Raw genomic sequence first — 22744 nt, 5'->3', positions numbered from 1 at the left:
GCGCGATGGAATACGTACGGACAAGTCTCCGCTCAGGTAATGATGCCGCGATATCGACGTCACTCATATGGTGCACATGACATTCCACTGGATGCGGGACTCGTCGGGACAAGCCAAGCTGCATTCTGGAACTGCAGAGAGACCATAGCAGAGCGAAGGATGGTTAGTGGCGCTGGCGCTAACCCCCACGAGTAGCACCATCGCAGGATATAATAGGTGAACAGAGCACATCTACAGCAGTTAAGCTTAACCAAGATCACATATATTGATGTTGTGTTTGAGCGTGAATCACCTTGGACCCCTGCCCGCAGGGTCTTTTTGTATATGGCGATGCTTACTTATGCCAAATCCTAAATATGATATATTATAACTATTCGTACCAGCGGACGGGTTCTAGGTAAAAGCGCTTTACGACCTGATGTAACCTACCAAAAAGGGGATTACTTACCGCCCCGGTCTGCTGCTTCACCTGCCATCCATTATCGGCTTACCTTGTTAATCTGGTTGGCTGCATATATATCCATTTTGAAACAGCATATGCTTTCCCTCGGGCTTTACGGCATTACGTACAGGATTGTTGAGTTTATCATCAATAATAATAAACAAATAACGTAAGAAAGATACATACTAAGTAATGAATCACAAGCGGGGAGGGAGAAAACAAAAGGGGGATATCATAAGAAGTAATAATAGACTATTAATAAGGAAGGGATAACATACGGCGTTTACGAATCAAACATACGATTTGGATTAGAAAGAATGAGGCTTCTTCACCTAGTCTTACAAATCTTGCAGATTACCCTCCCATAATTGACTCTATTCTCCGCAGGTTACGACCCATTACAACCCATTACCACGTTTAAGTAACGCCCGGAAAGATCTCATTACGTCATTGTGCGTAGGGAGGGAAGCATCAACTAATAAAGACGATATATATGGTATACGAGTATGCAATATATCTAGGGCTGTGTTACGCACTGCTACCTACCTAGGTAGGTATCATTGTCTCTCCTTACCGTTGGATCTGGTCATACGTAGAGAAATGACGGATTCCTGAAGAAGCAATTCTAGACGGTAAGATAACTACCTATGATCGCGATTAGGTAACCCCATCGTCGAGGGGGGTTCGCGGAGATATCCTGTCGTTCTGGTTGGAGCGGTTGGAGGGGAAAGTAGAGAGGGAAAAAAGCAAAGAGAAAGAGAAATGAAGGTGAATAATATTGGTGAAACGGTACCTAATGAATGAATACCTAAGGCACTATTGATAGATACCTTATGTGAAATAACCATGTCTGCGTGGCGAGTATAGATATAGTAAATGAGGCATTTCTAGTGGTCAGATATATCCGTACTATCCATCGTGAGAAATCGGACTATTTTACTTCTAACATACCGCGGTAGGTACCTGGGTGTGTGTGTTGTGTGTGGCTAAAATAGGTAGGTAATTCGTCATCGTGTTCGTTTCCCATGCCTAACGCGTTATTCCTATTGGTATTAGTATTGGTATTGGTATTTCTTTTTCTTCTTTTCCCCCCTTTCTCGTTAAAACTCCATCTTATAAGTCCGAGTGGCTTCGCGACGGTATTTGGAAATCCCGATATTACGTCATTGTCTTTGCTCAGGTGGGGGTTTCATATATCGAAAGGCTGCGCAAGAACTCGTGGTTGATGGATGTAACGTCTTAGTAAAGGTATAGTAGGTATTCTCAAGGAGTCGCGCATATGAAGAAGTGATTCGTACTGATACCGAAATGTACCCAAGCTCCCTTAGATATACATCTTGTTATATAGCTCGTCCCTTATGATATTTTGACTTCAACTTTTATGAAGTCTGATCTTTCAGTACCTGAGAATGATTTTGGTGTGGCATTTCGTATCATTGGCGCGCTAAATACTGAATGTTGGAGAATTGGGGGGTTGGGGTTACTCATTAATATTCTGATAGATTGGCCGGTGAAACAACTGCTGGCATGTTATCGAAATTATTAAGAGGATAATGTTACTGTGGCGCGCTGAGGGCAAACTTGCGTTAAGCAGCTTGTAACCCCCTGTGAAAATCTTAATACAGACGCCACACTTTCCTCTAGAAAGCAATCCAATCCGATACCTACATAAGGTAGGTAGGATACATTATGTACATACATGTACATATATACAGGTATCTAGCATGCCTAATGCACGTACTGTAGGTACATAAAGGTAAGGTTCAGCCTCGTTAGCGTGTAACGGTCAGCTGGGGTTAGTGGATTCTGCCCCGCCGAATCCAATCCCTGCACAGAACGGCACAAGGGACTTACCTACATCATCGGTGCTTCATCCCCTCAGCCTTGCTTCTTCCTATCTAATCTTGGTCCTGGTCCCCCATCACGAGGTAGCCTTATTTTGTAAACCCGCTACGTTGGTTAAAATAATCTCTTCCATCTTTTAACCAACAGAAACAAGCGTTTTTTTTTTAAAAGACATAAAACACCTGAACACCATCTTGTATTCTTGGGCTATCCGCCCGGTTGCCTGACCAATCCGAGATTTCACGTGCTAAGCTCTCTGTGAAGTAGACGAACCTCCTTGCCATCGGAGCAGCGCAGCACAGCATGGTAACGTGACCTGAGAATCCGAAACGGAGACGCAACGATGGAACCCAATATCCAACGGCTTCTTAATGATAAGCTATACGATAAGAGGAAGACCGGTGCCCTTGAGTATGTATTTCCCCTCTCAACATTCATCCCTCCATTAATTAGACTAACTCTTCTAGACTCGAACGTTCCATCCGAGAACTAAGCGTCGCCAAAGACTACCAGAGGATCAAAGATATCCTTGATCAGTTATGTAACGAATATGCATATGCAGTTCACCAACCTCATGCCAGGAATGGAGGATTGATAGGTCTGGCTGCTGCTGCTATTGCCCTGGGCCCAGTACGTGATATCCTTTATCCCCCTTTATCTGCCTTTTAGGTAATATGGTTCATTGTTTGCTGGGGCTCAACCTTGCTTATCTAACTTGACACTTTAAGGAACTACCAAGATACCTCGAGGTCATAGTACCACCTGTCCTGGCGTGTTTTACCGATCAAGACGCCCGCGTCCGGTACTATGCCTGCGAGTCTATGTATAATATCGCCAAGGTTGCCAAAGGGGAAATCTTGAAGTATTTTAATCACATATTCGATGCTTTATGCAAGGTACCGTTGACCCCATCCCCAGTTCCCCCTTTTACATAATCTGATATGATTAATTTATACAGCTGGGTGCCGACTCGGAACTTTCTGTAAAGAATGGCGCCGAACTTCTCGATCGCCTAATCAAGGATATAGTTTCTGAATCCGCGGCAACGTATGTTTCGGTACTTGAGGCTGATGTGCCTCCGCCTTATGAGACGAAAGACTCCGAACAGAGTTCCTCCCCTCATCCTAGCCCCCCGACGGCGTTTTCGCTTCCCAGATTCATCCCTCTTTTGAAAGAGCGAATTTGGGTTATGAACCCATTTACGCGAACCTTTCTCGTCGGTTGGATTACCTTACTAGACTCCATTCCAGATCTTGAGCTAGTTACGTATCTGCCTGAATTTCTAGGGGGTCTATTGAAATTTCTTTGCGGCAATAATCGCGATGTCCATGCTGCGACGCAAGCTTGTTTGGATAAGTTCTTAAACGAAATCAAACGCATCTCCCGGGTAAAGAAGGGAATTGCCGAAAGCAAAAGATCAAAGGGAGACGGAAAGAGAAAACGAGAAGACTCAGTTGATAGTGGTAGTATGCATCTGGAACAGGATGACGCCGAGGAAGCCGGTTCTACTACTGCCAACGAGGACGAAGACGAAGTTAGCAGCGAGGATGATTGGATCCCAGGGCAGGATGTCCAGATCAACTACAAGGCAATACTCGAGATTCTTACCGCAACTCTTGATTCTCCTCTAGGTAAGTGTCTGTGCTCGCGTTACGCACGACTTTAGGTTCTAACGTTTAAAAAGAGGAAGACAGCCTTTTAGAGAGTTTGCGGTGGATAGTATCGTTTCTCGAAATTTGCCCTGAAGAGGTCCTACCGTTCACTCCTAAAGTTCTAGCTCATCTTCTACCAGCAATGGCTAGCGGAGTCGAACCGATTCGTCAAGCTGCAGCAAAGGTGAACGGTTCGCTGATGGAATATGTTGTTTCTCTTACCGACGAACCAGAAGTACCGCAGGGCCCATCAGCCTCACGACTCTCCGTGCCTGGAACCACGGACCGCCCTGAGGGAGCATCTAGTGGGCGCGCCTCTTTATCGAGTGGCCGTGAAATAGACCTACGTAGTCCCACGCCTGCCCATAACCATAGAGCACCTACCCCCGCCCAATCTACTCAAACCCAACCGGATTTAGATTACGCTGCCGCAGTCAACTCTCTCACCTTGTTATTTCTCAATGATCACGAAGCAACTCGTGTCGCCGCACTCACTTGGCTCATAATGTTGCACCGAAAGGCACCAAAGAAGATTGTTGCATTCAATGATGGAACATTTCCTGCCCTCCTCAAAACGCTGTCGGATCCGGCCGAAGCTGTCGTCACCAAAGACTTACAGCTACTTTCCCAAATTTCGAGAAACAGTGAGGATGATTATTTCTCCAACTTCATGGTTAGCCTCTTGCAGCTCTTCTCAACAGACAGGAAGTTATTGGAGACTCGGGGGAACCTAATTATCCGTCAACTATGCATGACTTTAAGTCCCGAGCGGATATATCGTACACTGGCCGAAACAATCGAGAAAGAAGAGGACCTTGAGTTTGCTAGTATAATGGTACAGAATCTCAATAACAACCTCATCACGGCCCCGGAGCTAGCCGACCTGCGGAAGCGGTTGCGAAACCTGGAGACGAAGGTAATGTTTTTTTTTTTTTTTATTATTTATCAACTCGATATACTGATTAACATCTCGCTCACAATTCTGTAGGATGGCCAAGCCTTTTTTGTTGCCCTATTCCGTTCTTGGTGCTACAATGCTGTCGCTACCTTTTCCTTGTGTCTGCTTGCGCAGGCATACGAAGCTGCCTATAACCTCTTACAAATCTTGTGAGTACCAGATCCTAGGTAGGTATCGAAGTCTTTGACACATCGCTAACGGATATAAGTGCGGAACTCGAGATGACAGTCAACATACTTATCCAAATAGACAAGCTTGTCCAATTGATCGAATCCCCTGTCTTCACGTGTGAGTTCGACTTCGATAACCTGGTCCCTTTTAGATGCGCTAACATTGAGACCACCAGATCTACGACTTCAACTTCTCGAACCCGATAAATATCCGTACCTGTACAAGTGTCTGTACGGACTTTTAATGCTTTTGCCACAATCCTCTGCTTTCGCCGCCCTTAAGAACAGATTGAACAGTGTAAGCTCGATAGGGTACTTGCAAATTGGGCCACGACCGTATGTAAACCCATTCTCTAATACTACCCCTACACATTCCAGGCAAGGTTCTGTAGCCGAAGCTGTTTCTTGTTTCCAAAACCACACTCGTTCTAAAAGCGGCCATGACACTCATGCTTCACCCATTACTAGTTCTGCCACAGCACCTAGCGCATCAAGTTACGATCGGCCAAACAGACTGGGAAAAGGCCGCGAAGACGGCATGATTCGATGGGATCAGCTTCTCGAGAAGTTCAGAAGTGTACAGGAAAGAGCAAGACGGGCACAGAGAATTATTGATGGAAGCAGCCTCGACGATGGCCTGGATTTCGGCGGCTTACGTATCACGGAGAAGGAGGCGCCACGACCCCCAGCTGGTCCAGCTGTACCACCGAAGGATTCGACACCTGCTGCGGCACCACCTAAACGCTCGGGATTAGGAAGACAATTCGGTAGACTTGGAGCGTCGGTTTCGGGCAGAGGTAAACGATCCCAACAACAATAGTCGAGTCGTTGGCGATAAACGCCAAGCTTGTGCTTAGATTGCCGGAGTAGGATGGCCATTTGTTTACCTGTACTCATACCCAGCAGAGATGGCGGGAATACATACGTGATAGGGAATGTTTTTGAAAGACTGTTTGCACGAGCGGTGAGGTTCTGTTTTGTACTTTGTACTGTATTGAGTACTGTTAACTGCACAGCGTGAATACCTGGATTATAAGATCATACAATATTAATGTCATTGATTACTACCTACAACCCTTCAAAATCTCCTCCGAGTCTTTACTGGGCTCTCTCGCTCTACTAACCTCTCGAAATTCTCATCTCTCTTCTCCGTCGCATCTCGAAGCTCAGAACGGAGCGCTTCTAACTCAGCTCGTGCTGCCTCGATGTCTGGCGGCAACCCAGCAAACGCCCGAACTTGCGCATCTAGATCCTTCTTCCTAGTCAGTAACTCGAGATATGCCTCCTCGTCTTCCTGAACGTCCTCGACCGTCAAACTTGGTAGACCACCAACGGCCTTCTCTAAACCCTGAACTTGACGCGCGAGCTCAGGAAGGCGGCCCTCGGTAACTTGGTTCTTCCGTTGTAGATCCAAATTCTGTCGTGCTAGGTCTGGTCTAGGTTGATATGCATCGCCACTTTTCAGCTCTTCAAGAAACGCAGCCGCGCGCTCGGCTTCTCGATCGACGTACCGTCGGAGTAGGTCTACCCGCTCGGCAGCGTCCGAGGCGGCGACCAGGCGTGTTCGGAGGTCTACGATATGCGAGCCTAGGAGCTCAGGAGTAGGGTGGGCGACACCAAGTTCGACGGAAGTGGTAGCTAGGGCGTCGAGGGCTGTTTGGCCTTCTTTACTTAGGTTGGACTCGAGGGCGGTGAGGAGGTCTTGGGCTAGGAGATCTCCATCGATTGGTGCTTCTTCCCCCCCTTCTATTCGTTGTTCTTGTCGCTTTCTCCTGTCTTCTCGCTCTCGTTCTTGTGTCCGTACATCTTCGAGGGCGGCGGCTTCGACTCGAGCGAGTTGGTCGCGATCTTCGTCTGCGGCTTCACTAGCGGCAGCGAGTGCGAGGAGGGCCTTGAGGGTTTCGGGGTTGCGTTCGAATGCTGGAGGGCGCCCGCGATTAATATTTGAGTTGGAGTATTTGCTTCGTAGCCAGTCGTCCACGTAGGACCAATCCTTAGCGGCAGAAGCGGCGGCTCGGGCTACTGAGGGCGAGAATATGGCGGCTTGGTGGTTAGAAGAGGAGCGGGAGTGAGACATTATCGTATTGAGCGTCAAGAGGAGGATATGTGGTGAATTGGATGGGGTGATGCCCTTTCTTTATTCTATCTCATGTAAGCACCAAATTAGATATGTACATGTGTAAATATTTGTTGCGACGACGAAAGTAAATCATGTGAATTAGAATTCGAGAACACGTCAAATACACGCGACTAACAAGGATGTACAGGGGAAGTGGGTGCCAGTAGGATTTCCGATTTGGTGGGGTTGCTCCTGCGGCTGCAACTGGCCGTCGCTGTATCGGCAAGTGGAATTTCTATAGCCCCTCTTGCCTCTTTAGGAAAAGGTCACCCGCGGCGCGTCAGGCAGTCCAGAACACAAATCGACTTTGGAAGTGGCCAGGTTGTCAATGCAAGGATCAATTTGTTTAGTAAGTACTTTGTAACACAATATTACCTACGCATTTTGATAGGTACTTCTCTAGCAGATTCTGCTAGATTCACGTAGTAGCCACTTGTTAACCTTTTAGTAGCAACTTTATCAACACTGTCCCTTTTATAGATCGACCTTCTTCCTTTTTATCTCCAGCTAACCAATCCTCTTTTCTCCTAGTTTCTCGAAAAGTACTCACTTTCCCTCGAACGTCCTCACATATTCGCATATCTTGGAGTATAATCTCACCTTTTGTCTTTTTTAACCTAGCGAAACCCTGACGGCGTCCGCGCCAACGGGCAATACCGTCTACTTATTGTGTCGTCACCATGATCGTCCCTCTATCAGCGTTGGCTGTCGCGGCCACTGCGTTGTCCTCCACCGGTCTTGTCGCGGGTTTGTCTGCTTCAGATATACCTTCCGATACCCCCATATCATCACTGCTCTCTTCTGCGCAGACCCACTTGACGAAAGGCGAAACAAGCGAGGCCTTGATTTACTACGATGCTGCTGTCGCTCGCGACCCCAACGATTACCTGACCTTCTTTAAGCGCGCAACCACCTACCTTTCGCTCGGCCGCACGTCGCAAGCTACTTTGGATTTCAATAAGGTCCTTGAACTGAGACCCGGTTTCGAAGGCGCACACGTACAACTTGGCAAACTCAAGGCGAAGAGCGCAGACTGGGAGGGAGCCAAGGAGCAATACACCCTAGCTAAACAGAAGGCTGGTTCCCCCGACTTCGATAAACTTATTGAAGCCCAAGGTGCCGCTAAATTGGCGGAAACAGCCGCACAAAGTGGGAATTGGGATGAGTGTATAAGTCAGGCAGGAGAGGCCATCATGGTCGCAAACCGAGCTCCGAATCTCCGTGAACTGCGCATCAAGTGTCGATTTGAAAAGGGTGAAGTTGAAGAAGGAATGAGCGATCTGCAGCATGTTCTGCAGATGAAAGCGGGCGATACCACTCCACACTTGCAGATCTCGGCCACTACATTCTATGGCTTAGGAGACTTGGAACAGGGCATGACTCAGATCAAGAAATGCATGCATTCCGATCCAGAGTCCAAGCCGTGTAAAAAACTGCTAAGGCAAGAGAAGAACGTTGATAAGACATTAGCTAAAGTCAACAAGGCTCTGGAGAGGAACCAGCCTATGACTGGTGTTAAATTATTAGTACCATCTGGCGAAGAGCCTGGTTTAATCAACGAGGTCGAAGAGCAGATCAACGAACTTAAGCAGAGTGGGATTATCCCGGAACGTGCGCCCAATGTTTTGCTAGCTCGGTTAGTTGAGACTGCTTGTCAGGCTTATTATGAGGTACTATTAATTCCTTTCCCGCCAACAAGGATGAAAGCTAACTATCATATAGTCAAATAGCAAGAAAGCGAGCACATATTGTGCAAAATCTCAAACACTGGATGAGAATTCATTCTACGGACTTATGTACAAGGCAAAGACGCAACTAGAAGCAGAAGATTTTGATGCTTCCATTGCGACATTGAAGAAGGCTTCGGAACTTAGACCGGATAAGAACAACATCATCAACCCTGTAATGCAAAAGGCTCAAGTGGCTCTGAAGCGCAGCAAGACGAAAGATTACTACAAGGTCCTTGGCGTTGCCCACGACGCGGATGAACGACAAATAAAGGCAGCCTACCGAAAATTAACCAAGATACATCATCCTGATAAAGCGGCGAAACAAGGCCTCAGTAAGGAACAGGCGGAGAAAAAGATGGCAGATATCAATGAGGCGTACGAGGTTCTCAGCAACCCCGAGCTCCGGGAAAGGTTCGACAGAGGAGACGATCCCAACTCGCACGAACAACAAAATCCATTCCAACATGGACATCCGTTCGGCGGCGGCGGCGGCGGTGGTGGTGGCCCGTTCATGTTCCAACAAGGCGGTGGGCAACAATTCCAATTCAAGTTTGGATCCGGAGGCGGTGGCTTCCCGGGAGGATTCCCATTCGGTTAAAGCGCTCTTCAATAAAGATATCCTGCATGACAATGGGCGGCTGGAGTTTGTGGAGTTTTCGAGAGTGCATGATAGTAAATATGCATTTAATTAAGATGATACTTTTAAAAATTTGCACACATATATATATATATAAGACATGTATACTTTAGCTCCTTGCCAATTTCCCTGCAATGGATCTCGGGATGACAATTAAGGCCATCCCTTGGTGGATGATCAGTGATTGGTGAAAATTACAACTGACATGTCTACGAGGTTATATAGTTATCAATATGACGACACCACCGGTACGTGTACCGATATCAAGTATGCCCTGTATATTGTTAACAGCAGCTGTGGTGTTGGGTTTCGACTTTCCCCTCTATTCATTCGGATATAAGTCACCTATCAGACCCTTACCATATGGGCTGTACGAGTTACCTTTAACCAACACTCGTCATTGAAGTAACATGCGTCCATGCCCAATTCCACAAGAGAACCGGTGTACCACAATCCTACAGGAAACATGATTATGCAGTTATTTATCTTTTGCCATGTATATTGATTCTGTGTGGTCACGGAGATAGAAGTAGAAACATGTACACGTAACCCGTCTGCCTGCCTTGGCCGCGGAGTTACTTTCAGCTACCACAATTGCCTGCCGCTGATAGAAACATATTATGTACGTCATACATCCAGGACGGGAGACGGGAAGGGTCTCACTACATACATGTACTAGCAATATAATATCCACGTATAGGCGACGGGTACTTCGTAGGTAAGCACGTAATATATCACAATTTACGGCGAGAAAGGAAAAAAAAAGGAAGAAAATCAATATATGTTGGAGGTGAATGGTTTTTTTTTTTTTGAATAGCGTGTCGGGATGATATGCCAATCATGAATATCAACGCTGTACCTATCCTCATTTGATGCCGCATCCACAAACAAAAGCCAAGTCTCATAACTGTACACTGGGAATTCCCTAAGCCGAAAAAGGTCAGACCCCCCTCCCTACCTCTCCCCGTTTAGGCCTTATATAGGTAAACCCAACCGCCGTCATAAATGAAGGGGCAATTTTATAAAGACGTCGAAAAAAATAAAAGTAAAAGAGAAATGGGGAAATTGAAAAAAAGCAAAGCAAGTCAGAACGCCGTCTCCTTCTTTCGCAGCATCCCGCCATTATCATTTCATTTAGAACCTTTCTCCGACCTCGGGGCAATAACAAAAGGTCGGAGGTATGATACGAAAAAAAAAAAACATCTCAAGTCATATATACAATCAAGTGTCTACGTCTACCTCGGCCAGACACCCTTTTCCGGATTTTAGCTGGTTTTTTCGAATAATTCCCCTTTCCATTCCGATTGCTCGTGAAAAAACTTCTTTTGGGATTCGCCCGGATAACGAGGGAAATTCGGAAGACCACGGGAAACTCCACGTAAAACTCCAACGGGCAACCGTATCCAGAAGACCTGTCATATGTATCGAATCGAGTTCCATACCACGCCCGCGGGCCACAAAGGTTCGGTGAACCAACCTATAAAATGGATCCCCCTCCTTCTCTAAGGCTCGTGTGAAACAAGGGCCATGCGAAGCCCAAAGGACTCCAAGGGAAGAAGCCCAATTCAAGCTAAAAAGCGGGATGTATTACTTTGACTGTAGCGATAGGGATTCGCGGCGCTCGGGCTCGGTCATCTGTAGGCTCGGAGATATGCTGACGCCCGGGAGGATCGGCAACAAAGGGGGCCGATTAGTGGAGTTCTTCGTGGATACCTTCGAAAAACAGCACTGGGACTCAATGCTTGTCCCCTACCTATTCCATCATGATGCTGCTGTGTTGGTGCGAATGAAATACGCCCTAGAAGAAATTTGTAAGTTTATATGACGCAAAATGTTGAACAAAATTTCGAAAATGAAACGTACTTTGAAGCCTCGTAGGCCGACCAGCAAATGGCTGTGCTCGGCATTGTGGTCACCACCCTCGGCCGAACCCCTTTAAAAAATCCACGCACTCCCTCCCGTCGGTACATGAGCTTGCACCCTGCTATGAAACCATTGACCGATCTAAGCTCTGGGTCCGTTGCAGTGCCACGAGTCTGCAGCATCGTCTTAATCACATCCATTGGTGTCGTCAATGCGGCAGCAAACCCACCGGCAACGGCGCCTGCCATGCAATGTGTAAAAGGGTCGTATTTCTTGCTCGGGTTCATGGTCGTAGAGAGGGATTCGTATGCAAGGAATTGTAAAGCGGTGAACGGTACGGTCATGGATAGGGTGGTGGGGTAAGAGACGTAAAACGCCGAGAGACCTTCCGTTTTGTAGACATATCGAGCGCAATCGGTCATCGATCGATACATCTTGCTGGAGTTTTGAATTTGCATGCGTTGTTTGATGACTATACCCATAGTTAGAATAATAATCAAATTAGTAGCATCTTCAATTTGGTAACATACCGTCGAAGGGGTTCATCAGCGCATCGCTTGCTATTGTCGCACAAGCTCCACTCGTGGCTGGTAGAAAAAGGGACAAATTAGACATCTAGTACCAACGCACATCAGACTGAAATTGGGAGGGAATTTGCGCCTACCTGCTGCTAAAGGGTGATGAACACCAGCCCTGTTACCGCCCATCACGTGCTTGACTGCTTCATATGTCGCGAAGTAGACAGCATGCGCAGGTCCTAAAAGTCGGAGGAGTGAGATAATGAGCAATATAGAGCTTTACGAAGAGAACGTACCGGCACCGACGACGACACTCGACATTCCTCTCCATAATTTCAGGACACCTTCTCCACTCGCAATGCGCATGGTGCTCTGTATCATCCCTTTATAGACAGCGTTTGCAGAGGGGTTTATAATTTGCATTCGAGTCTATGATGATATCAAGTTAGCTTTGTGCCGCACGGTTGGTTGTGATCAGACGTTGCGCACCTTAATCGCGTCGATCGGGTACATAACAGTGTGTTCCTGTCATTTTGTTAGCTTCAACGGCGATCTCGATATAGCGATACGAGGAGCAGTCGGTGCATACAGCTATACCCGCGAAAGCGCCGGCCGTCATATTTTGGGCGAGCGAAAAGTTCGGTGGTAGGGATTCGTAACTAGCAAGTTAATTCGAGTACGTTAGCAACAATATCGGTCATACTCAAGAGTGGAAGAAGAAAAAAAAAAGGGCGGCTTACTCGTAATCCTCCACAGGCTCGACCGTAGGCTGGGCCATTTTGGCCACAGCTGAGGAGCCTTCGCCGAAGGCCTTAGGTTGGAGCGCCAGGGTTGCGTCTAAGTGAGATCGAGGGGAAAGTCGTCGCGCGAGGTGCAGCTCAGAAGAGGCTGACTAGAGATGTCGCTATTTGTCGGAATGGAGGAAGTCTTACGCAGAATGCGAAATATGATGAGGTGAAAGAGTAGCGACGATTCGGACGTGAGGGACAAAGCGGTTAACAAAGGATTAAAGTTGAAAATCGCAAAGAGAGAAGGTGTACGGCTGAGGTGGAAATGGATCGGCAAGTTTGGTGGTGGTACGAATTGTGGTGATGAAATGTGTGGTAGAGTTTGGGAAGTTAAGAAAATAATTCCGGGATCAAATAACGTAGATGGTGGTGATAATGTGGTACAAGAATAGCTATATGTACGCTATGTACTTTTTTTGCTTGTGCATGCTCGACTTTTTCAATTTGATCGCAAGCGTAATTCGGAGGCCGGCCTCACAGGGGTGTGTCGGAGCCGTCCAGGCCATTGGGTTTAAGGTGCTAAAGTACCAGATGTACCCAAGTATCTAACCTTCTCAGTCCACATCAGGTCTAGTGCACCCAGTGCGAGCAATACTTTTAGCCCCATGAGGCCAAGGCTGAAATGCACCCGTTCCGAACTGCATGTGGCTTGTGACAGGTAAACTCTTCAATCAGCAAAATAAAATCTTACTGCGATCCCCAATTTCCTTTTTCTTTCTTTTTTACCTGCGGGTGTCAAACCCTATATACAAATAAACAAGTACTTTTATTTTTATTTGTCTTTCTTCAACACAGTACGTGCTACTGAATTAATTGCCGCCTTTTGCACTTTTTATACAACCTTATTAGCTGACAGCTTGCTATGAAACCGCTAAAGTGGGGACAGCTATCAGATAATCAGATAAAAAAAAAAACAAGCAGCCTGTGGAATCTTTAGCATGGGTCATTTTCACGTGTGTTCCAAAGTCCTCCCATCTATGTCAACAGCCTCGTTAATCTCTTATATATATATAAAGACCCGACAGCAGGGGAACTCCCTCGCGGCACTGCACACTGCAGCCCTGAAATCTGGGGTAATATGTTACATTCCTGTTCGATCGAACTATCATCGTATGATATGAATGTCATTTTGGGATACTTATCTAGATTCATCTTCTTGGCATCGAAGAGAACCCCTCATTACATATTTCCGTCAGCCGTTTTTACTGGTATTTATTCTCGTCGGTTTCTAAAGAGACGGTCCATCGATTTTTCATACTCTAAGCTTTAGCTGAGTGCGGAAATATGAGAGGAATCCACCCACCAAAATTTGACATGCCTAAGTATCCCCGAAACCCGACTTTTCTACGGGATTACGGATAAAACATCGGGCTAACCACTTTACCGCCTATCGATACGATATAACTTGTTACCTAGGTAATGCCAACATTTAAACATTATTACCGATGTATTCCATCGCGCCGGGATGAGTGGTTACGCGAAGCAAGACCAATGTTAGCGCCTTGTCTAATATCTGACATAATAACCTCGACCTTCATGCCATCCAACAAGCTTTTATGGGGTGTTGTGGTATGGCGAGCCCATACTATTCGTTCTATCGTCTAAGGTGATATGACTTCGAGCAAGTTTAGGTGTTTGCCTATAGAATCCTAGAAGTTTTATAGTGTTTCACAAGGCAGAGAAAGAAGACCTTATAGGTTCAGTACCGATACGAAGAACGAATATCAAACATCTGACAAATCACATCAGGTTGGTCCTAATAGGTCTCAGACCATTAGACGCCCCAGCATAGCATACTTACGCCTTTCCTTTGTTTGCCAGGCCTGGAACTTATCCATGTGCCAGGGATCGGGGTAAGCTGGGCGAGCACAACCTCAAGTGAGCGTGTAACCTCCGAGTATCCAAGATTATTGATGAAACCTGCTCCGCGTTCATAGGAGCTACTTGAGGGTATAGGCAATCTCCAGTGAGGCAGACTTAGTTGAAAATAGCCTGGGAGGTTTGGCCCAGTACCCAGGTAGATGGTTTGCTGCATTTCATAGCAATCAAAAGCTCACTGCTGCTTTAGGTCAACATACTAAATCGAACTAGAGTCGCAAACATCAAGAAAACAACAATTCGAAAACAGAATATACCTGTAGTGGAAGAGGATCCCGGTTTGGTATTTAAGAGTCGAGGAAACTATATGCGTTTTTCATAAGTTATCAAATAGCTATTTGAAAAGCAGCCTAAAGAATGGCGATATAAATTCTGGGCGATCATTCGCGATTTTGGGGGGGTTATCGCCCCTCTATCATTTGTGTTCCTGGCAAGTTTGACTGTCGCTCGTGAATCCTGGGTGGTTTAAAATATCTGTTAGGCAGTTCGGGGTCTATATCGCACCAGTGTCCTACATTTTATGTTAGTCGCATTATTCTTATTTCACCCTCATCTCGTAACGTTGCGAAGTACAATGTAGAGTGTTGTAACACCAGCATGAGATCCGGCCAATTAGATTCGAGTGAGCACATTTATAACTCAGTATACGTGTATACCTAGGTAAGTTCCAACATATTAATTCATAGGATAGCATTGATAGTTGCCTACTCCGCGGAAAGGAGGCATGTCAGTTATCCCTTACTTAGCTTCGACTTACATTACATCTAGACGTCTATAAGTGTTGGTGCCTTATAATTGCTTCAATGGTACTGTGATATGCACTATTGTGTCGCTCAAGCTGCACGTAATTCTACTTCGAGCAACGTTTGTTATAGTATCTGTAAAAAGGTTTATATTCCGTGAAGTAACTTCCTCATAATTGTTTCATGGGATTACATAAGAACCTCGGAAGTTCCTCTAGCTTGTTACCGTGTCAACGTCGGCCGATAACTCTGATAACTTGGAAATGTGACTCATTATCTACCTAGGTACAATATGTACCCAAGCAGATCAATGCATTTTGGCTATCGGGTTTTCTTTCACGTATCTAGAAAAGGATGGTGGGGCTAGCTCGTTGAAGGCCAAACTTGATGCAGGAGGGAGCATTTGAACCTGAGGGACGGGTACAAAAACCGACTCGATCATTGGTCAATTCCAGTTTTTGGTACGTCACCACTACTAGGCTAAACCATTTACAGGGATCTTAATGGTAGTGGTCATGTGACAGCTCCTCAATTTCGGCTCTGGAAAGTACGGATATACAACGGTACGACCCTGAGCTGGGGAACCGACGATCGGCGTACGTGGGGTTGCGGTTACACTCCGTTTATGATTTGTGATTCATTGCAGCGAAAAGTTGAAATTTCTTTCCTGGCACAAAAGCAAAAAACATAAAGCATAAAGAGAGGCAACAATTTTCTTCTTCCCAATTCCCTTCCATAATAACCCCACAAGACACAATCACTAGATACCCGACAACCAAAGATAAAAAAACATGTGCGAAACAAATGGTTCTACCGCCAGCAATGTACGTTTACCCAATCCCAAATTTCGACATTTTCACTTACTAACATTTCTTTGTTTTTCCAGGGCGCAAATGGTACCAACGGTACTAATGGTACAAATGGCACACAGCCTGCTCGACGCTCCAACCCATACCAATCCAACCCGGGCGAGTTCTTATCCAATGTAGCTCGCTTTAAGATTATCGAGTCGACTCTTCGCGGTTAGCCATCACAATTTCTTCCTCGGATCCAATTCGACCCATACTGATAATTCTCTTAGAGGGAGAACAATTCGCCAATGCCTACTTCGACACCCAAACCAAAATCAACATGTACGCCCCTTTATATCCCTACTCTCTGCGCTTTACTAATATTATTTTTGCAGTGCTAAGGGTATGCCGAATCTTCCAAAATCCCGTCCTTTATGCCACAATACTGAACTATCGTTTCCACAGCTCTCGATGCTTTCGGAGTCGACTACATAGAACTCACATCCCCAGCCGCATCAGAACAATCGCGGTTGGACTGCATTGAAATATGCAAGCTCGGACTCAAGGTATGATCTCTGCCGCTATTCGGTCGCAGATCCAGACTAATACTTCTTTTAGGCCAAGATCTTGACCCGTGAGTCATCTGAAGATGCCACTTATCCCTTGCTTTACTTACTGACTGTGACTTATAGACGTCCGATGCGACATGCGAGATGTCCAAATGGCCATTGACACCGGTGTAGACGGCCTTGATATCGTCATTGGTACCTCACATTTCCTTCGGGAACACAGCCATGGAAAGGACATGGCCTTCATCACTAAGGCCGCCTTAGAAGTGGTTCAATACGTCAAGGACAAGGGCATAGAGGTTCGATGTATGTTGATATCCTCTATTCTTCTTGGATGTTATCACTAATAGGACTCTAGTCTCAAGTGAGGATTCGTTCCGATCGGATCTTGTGGATCTTCTATCGCTTTATAACGCTGTGGACAAGATTGGTGTCAACCGTGTCGGCATTGCTGACACAGTTGGTTGCGCCAGTCCTCGACAGGTCTACGAGGTATATTAATCACCTCGCCTCATCATCGTAATAATGTTAACCTTGGAAATAGCTCGTGCGAACGCTGAGGGGTGTAGTTTGTGAGTTGATATAATATGTTTTTTTAGATTACATTTACTAACTCCTGTCAGCTTGTGACATTGAGACGCACTTCCACAACGACACAGGCTGTGCTATTGCCAATGCGTGAGTCTCTCATTTAACATGAAACTGTTTTGTGTTACTAACGGGATCATAGCTTCTGTGCCCTTGAGGCCGGTGCGACACATGTCGATACTAGTGTACTCGGAAGTGAGTGTCTTGTGCTACCACGGGAAATTTCTACGAGTGTATATGATTACTAACGTGTGTCACAGTCGGAGAGCGAAACGGAATCACTCCTCTTGGTGGCTTCCTAGCGCGTATGGTGGTCACAAGCCCTGATTACGTCAAGAGCAAGTACAAGCTCAGCATGATCAAGGAGGTTAGTTTGTCACAAATGCGTTAATATGAATTTGATGTCAACTAATATAATTAGATCGAGGACATGGTTGCTGAAGCGGTGGAGATTAACACCCCTTTCAACAACCCTATTACAGGTTTCTGTGCCTTCACCCACAAGGCTGGTATTCAGTGAGCTAAACCCCTCCGAAAACACCTTCCAATACTACTTTCAGTAAAGTGATGTTATTTTGAGGCGTTATATTAATACCAATTGTTATAGTGCCAAGGCCATCCTCAACAACCCGTCGACATACGAGATTCTCAACCCGGAAGACTTCGGTCTTACACGCTACGTCCATTTCGCTTCCCGATTGACGGGCTGGAACGCCGTCAAGACCAGAGTTACGCAACTTGGCTTGACCATGACAGATGAGCAAGTCAAGGAATGGTATGTGTTAATTCAAGTTGAATATTATTACTATGACTAACTGATCTTTCTAGTACTGCCAAGATCAAGACATTGGCCGATGTTAGGCCAATTGCCATTGATGACGCCGATTCCATCATCCGCAGTTTCCACCTGAATTTACAAAATGCGCAAACCGTCAGCAGTTAGGGGGGCGTAAATAGTTGGGTGTGATTTTTTTTTTCTTAAATTGGAATCCTTCAAAAAGGGGGCAGCATCAACAAAAGGGATGAGGATAAAAGTTCTAGTTGCATAGCTTCGGTTTGGGAAGAACTAAGATCTTAAGATCTGAGAAAGGGCCGCAATTTCAGGCCGTGTAAGCTTCGTTTTATTTTACAACCCGGTCGTTTGGGGGCCAAAAAGTGATTTATTGCATCTTCCTAAATTTCATGGGTTTTTATGTGCTTGGCTTGTTCCAACCCACGTAGCTGTATTTGTGACTTGAACTTGATAGGCCGATTCCTTCTGTCAGTCGGGGCAGATTGTTATGCTGCAAGAAGCCTGCTTATTTGGCTTATAGGGGTATGAAAAGGGAGGATAAGGTTGACTAGCACTAATGTTGACTTATAACTCTACTCGCTCATGGGGATATCCTTATACAGCTTGAATTTACAGATTCATTGGTATGGCAAATTTGGTAGGATTCATTTATTCCGAACATGATGTTCTTGCTGTGCTATCTAGCCAGGGGTAGCTGTGTTCGACGCTATTGATATTTACCACCTCGGAAGAATATTTCCTTTAGCTAGTATTATTTCGTTTCCTCGAATTTTACAATAGGTATGAGCTAAAGATAACCCATATACATGCTTATACTTCGCTAACAGAGCATAAAGTTGGTCGAAAACGGGGTCTCGGTCTATGAATTAAGCACAAACGTGTTTGGAAAATGAGTAAGCTATTATACAGCATCGCCATTGCCTCAATGGTACTGCTATATAATAACTTACCTGCTCCAACGTGCTTATACTTAATTCATAGACCGAGACCCCGTTTTCGACCAACTTTATGCTCTGTTAGCGAAGTATAAGCATGTATATGGGTTATCTTTCTATACCAGTAGCACTGCTGTATACCAGCTAACCTAGACGTGTAGGCAGGTTCCTCTTGCAGTCTAAACACCATAACTCCTATCCATTTCCCCATCCCTATTCCTAAGTTCCTATTACCTGAACTGAATCGCGCCGCGCCTATGCTAGTTGTATTTCACGTTGTTTGCTAAAGCTCTTTCACATCACATGACTCCCCGTCGGTCCATATGCACCTGCTGGAATTGCTTCAGCATCGTAACAACGCCGGGTCCCTCATCTCCGTCCGTTGTCGCGTTGCTGGCTTCCCTACTTAGCCCTCGGCGCGGCGATCCTTCCCATGTCGATTCGCCTAAGCGTGCTACGCTCTCCTCGACATCGCCATCGTCCGTGTAGCCCGTGTCGTGTCGGCGGATGACGCTTCTGGAGGCACCATCTTCGAGGGATTCTTCTATGATATCCCTATCGCCGTGATACCCACCGCGTTGACGTGCCCGTTGTGGTGTGCGCGTGAATGAAGAAGAAGGCTGGTGATGAGGATCGAGAAGCATCGATGCCATTGGAGACGGTGCAATAGCTGGGCCGAATCGCGGCGTTCGGCCTGGATGCTGCTGCGTTCCACCGGGCGCTCGACTCCTAGGCCTGTCATTGGGTAATATCCGAGATGAACGCATATCTGCAGCGAGCGTCGGTGACATTAAGCCGGGAAAGGTAGGCGGGGGGTGGAATTGGTGTCGCCCAGCTGGTCCTAAAGCGTGCGAGCCAGGAAGGCCAGTTCTGGGATGGTAGACGTAATTATCTAGGAAACCATGTACTGAGGCTTGCATCTTTCCGTGCTTAGTGGCGTAGTAGTCCTCACGTGCATCGTTCATATTCCCTTGCGGTTGTCTCGTGGTACGTTGGTCCTTTTGGAAGTCGAAGACGGCGAATGAGCAAACGTATCCTAGTCCATCGACGTGGATCGTGAACTCGCGGAAGAAATCAATGATCTGATCACTACACTTCGGCAAGCTAAAGAATAGTACCAGGGGTGTAACCAAGACGCCGAAGATCTCCTCGAGGAAGATAATGATTCTCGCCTTGTAAAGCTCTGAAAATTCTGCCTTTACCTCGTAACTATGAAGTCTCCCCTTCCATTGATCTGGTTGGTAATGTGTATATTCGATGACGTTCTGCATCGCGAATTCGGGATCGAACACATCATTCTCTTCCGAAATCATCCCACGAGCTACTGCCCATACGGTAGTCATGAGTGCGAGGAAGGCAAACGCGTTCATCCCAGGGAATAGATCGAAGTCCACAAACATTTCCGGATCGGAGAACCCGACAATGGCCATGACGGCTATTAGAGCACCAGAGAAAAACTGGATGGTACGAGCAGCTGACTCGGTCTTTTTCTTTGGGAATTGGTCGATATAGTGCTTGGCAAAGGGGTATGACATATTGAGACGTTCCTCGAAAAGATGTGGGAGTTCATTAAACTCGCGAAATTTCCATCTTGCAAGTGGCGTGTACTGTCGTGCTCCTAACGATGAGGTATTGGTTTTGAATTCCTGATGATGGGTTAGCACGCATCGTTGAAATAGCTTAAGATGATACTCACGTTGTAATAAGTAAAGATGAAGTCGATAACAAGAGCGGAAGCGGCAAAAGGGGCGAAAAGGAGATTCATTACGGCAGCAAAAGCGAATCTCGTCTGCATTTCTTTACTCAAGTGACCTCGGTGGTCAGACTTTAAGACTCGCTGGTGAACTTGGCCACCTTCATTGAAGACGAGGTCTAATACTCCGAATTGAACAGTCCATTCGAGCGATTTTGAAAATAGTTGCCGATTCCTCATAAACGGAATGGGAGCCGTAAGATCCAGTATGTCCTTGTTAAATAGTGCGATAATGTAGTTTTCTCGTCTCATGAGCCTGTTGGCGATATCGTGAGCGTCAAGCCTTTCTTTTGATTGACTAGCCATGTGTTGTCCCAACTGTTTCGACAAGAATTTCCGTTGGGATGGCGTAATATTGGTGGCAGTCTTGACGTTTTCATCGCGGAGGGCAGTAATCTTGGATACTACATCCTGCCAAGAGACGGTTTGCATGTCTTCTTCGGGGATTTCTAGGAGGTAAACGAAGAAATCCCGAATGTGCATTAATCGTGGAATGTCTAGGACCCACTGGATGGTCTTCCATACGAAATAGAAACTGCAAACCCAGAGACTCAAATTCCAGATCCCCCACATGTGTTTGGTGCACTGGGGGATCATGATTTGGGAGAGGCTCTTGCTCTCCCGAAGCTTGCTATAGTCTATGCATTGTGATAATACAGTAAGTAGGGTTGCTACGAACGCCACTTTCCTGTTCGATGTGAGCTTGTGAATTAATAATAAATCAGGGAAAAAGGGACCTTACAGTAAATGTAGAAATCTTTCTAGTAAAATGCACCACATTCCAGCTCCTAAGTAGTAATCATAAACATCCCTGATGAAGACGTCGAGATTGGAGACGTTAGCCCATCTAAACATAGCCTTATCTCTGGGACTACCGGCGAACCCCGGCCGCTTCGTGGTCCCGGCTACCTGAGGTTGAGCAGCTGAGGAACCATATTCGTCATCTTGATGTAGTTTTTGATGTGCCTGTGCAGTTTCCCACTGCGCTTGTATCCTCCGGTTTGTGGAGCTGCGTCGGGGATTTCGTGTCTGTTGAGGGCTGACCCTAGGCGTGCTCGGCTTCGCAGCGATGTCGTCGGGTCCTTCCACTAGGAGCGAGGCTGGAACGTCGTTATCTCCATCGTCCTCGGACATAAGCCATCGTGGTCTTGTATCCCGCCTGCCTGTTCTTATTGGATTGTGACGGGCTTCGCTGGTAGTAGCGATAGGGCTACGTGGGGTGGAGACACGGCTATCGTCAAGGCCGAGGCCCTCGTTAGGATCGAGTTCGTCATCGTGGAAATTATGTGCTAGGTTCTCTTCATCTAAATCTAACCCTGCTCTACTTTCGACGTCGCCGTCTGGATCATCTCTAAGTCGTTCGTATGGGGATCTATTATCGTTGGAAACGAGACGGGAAAAGAGGTTGGGAGGCATCGTGTCGACTCATGAGTGTATCGGAATCACCATCTAAGTCCGTTTGTTTTGGGAGCTTCATCAGCCTGATTATTTGGTTAGATGAGGTCCTCGATAGGGTGGTAGAAGGAATATGTATATTTTAGAAGGATAAAGAAGTCGAGGAATAGGAGGGAAGGTTTCTGACGTGTCTCTCAACAACAAGAATAAACTATAAGTCGGTTGTTAATTACCTACTGCATATGCAGCGCCGAAGTTAAGCTTGCTCTCCAAGGCTCTCTCTAAGTTGGAGCCAACTGATGTACCTATGCATGTACCTGTACGTATATAAAGGCTATTATCCTTATGCTACATGTCAGAAGTTATGATGATAAAGTCTTCTGATTCAAAAGTGTTTGCGAAGATATCAAGAATAGAATATGGAATATGTGATGGTCATCTGGACCCTGAATTGTCGAATCCGACCTTATGACTTAGACGTGCTTCCGGTAGAACTCCACTACTAGGAGGCAGCCACGCGCCATTCAATAGGCCTTATCGGACTAAGGTTAATATTATCTTATCGTTATCACCATCG

At 46.2% G+C, this 22744-nt stretch overlaps 6 protein-coding genes across 6 annotated transcripts; 3 read left to right on the top strand and 3 right to left on the bottom strand.

Annotated features, from left to right (window-relative positions):
* Positions 1–2227: 2227 nt before the first annotated feature.
* F4822DRAFT_412582 (vacuole morphology and inheritance protein) lies at positions 2228–6119 on the top strand. The gene is made up of 9 exons (XM_051458968.1): positions 2228–2698; positions 2755–2917; positions 3016–3183; positions 3246–3918; positions 3972–4855; positions 4928–5046; positions 5106–5185; positions 5244–5403; positions 5536–6119. The coding sequence occupies exons 1-9, from the start codon at positions 2631–2633 to the stop codon at positions 5885–5887; spliced, it is 2667 nt and encodes an 888-aa protein (XP_051311045.1). The 5' UTR covers positions 2228–2630; the 3' UTR covers positions 5888–6119.
* F4822DRAFT_412579 (uncharacterized protein) lies at positions 6120–7326 on the bottom strand. The gene has a single exon (XM_051458967.1). It carries the CDS (start codon positions 7142–7144, stop codon positions 6146–6148), a length of 999 nt encoding a protein of 332 aa, XP_051311044.1. The 5' UTR covers positions 7145–7326; the 3' UTR covers positions 6120–6145.
* Positions 7327–7469: 143 nt separating this feature from the next.
* F4822DRAFT_412577 (DnaJ domain-containing protein) lies at positions 7470–10041 on the top strand. The gene is made up of 3 exons (XM_051458966.1): positions 7470–7535; positions 7638–8856; positions 8909–10041. Exons 2-3 carry the CDS (start codon positions 7867–7869, stop codon positions 9512–9514), a joined length of 1596 nt encoding a protein of 531 aa, XP_051311043.1. The 5' UTR covers positions 7470–7535; positions 7638–7866; the 3' UTR covers positions 9515–10041.
* A 1128-nt stretch (positions 10042–11169) lies between these two features.
* On the bottom strand, positions 11170–13221 carry F4822DRAFT_339339 (mitochondrial RNA-splicing protein MRS3). The gene is made up of 8 exons (XM_051455780.1): positions 12675–13221; positions 12524–12593; positions 12424–12459; positions 12231–12363; positions 12081–12173; positions 11947–12003; positions 11417–11888; positions 11170–11351 (listed from the first exon to the last, which is right to left on the bottom strand). The coding sequence occupies exons 1-8, from the start codon at positions 12710–12712 to the stop codon at positions 11315–11317; spliced, it is 936 nt and encodes a 311-aa protein (XP_051311042.1). The 5' UTR covers positions 12713–13221; the 3' UTR covers positions 11170–11314.
* A 2732-nt stretch (positions 13222–15953) lies between these two features.
* F4822DRAFT_412566 (homocitrate synthase) lies at positions 15954–18729 on the top strand. Its single transcript, XM_051458965.1, has 15 exons — positions 15954–16167; positions 16230–16365; positions 16425–16476; positions 16530–16537; positions 16600–16700; positions 16753–16768; positions 16827–17009; positions 17062–17195; positions 17248–17275; positions 17327–17381; positions 17434–17486; positions 17552–17658; positions 17713–17807; positions 17899–18066; positions 18120–18729. Exons 1-15 carry the CDS (start codon positions 16135–16137, stop codon positions 18232–18234), a joined length of 1284 nt encoding a protein of 427 aa, XP_051311041.1. The 5' UTR covers positions 15954–16134; the 3' UTR covers positions 18235–18729.
* Positions 18730–18994: 265 nt separating this feature from the next.
* F4822DRAFT_412563 (APG9-domain-containing protein) lies at positions 18995–22717 on the bottom strand. Its single transcript, XM_051458964.1, has 4 exons — positions 22355–22717; positions 21515–22253; positions 20716–21460; positions 18995–20665 (listed from the first exon to the last, which is right to left on the bottom strand). Exons 2-4 carry the CDS (start codon positions 22186–22188, stop codon positions 19319–19321), a joined length of 2766 nt encoding a protein of 921 aa, XP_051311040.1. The 5' UTR covers positions 22189–22253; positions 22355–22717; the 3' UTR covers positions 18995–19318.
* Positions 22718–22744: the final 27 nt, after the last annotated feature.

Source organism: Hypoxylon trugodes, assembly GCF_022578975.1.
Source record: "Hypoxylon trugodes strain CBS 135444 unplaced genomic scaffold F4822scaffold_8, whole genome shotgun sequence".
Classification (NCBI taxonomy): domain Eukaryota; kingdom Fungi; phylum Ascomycota; class Sordariomycetes; order Xylariales; family Hypoxylaceae; genus Hypoxylon; species Hypoxylon trugodes.
Note: the sequence above shows the minus strand (reverse complement) of the source record. Positions and strands in the feature narration are given on the sequence as shown.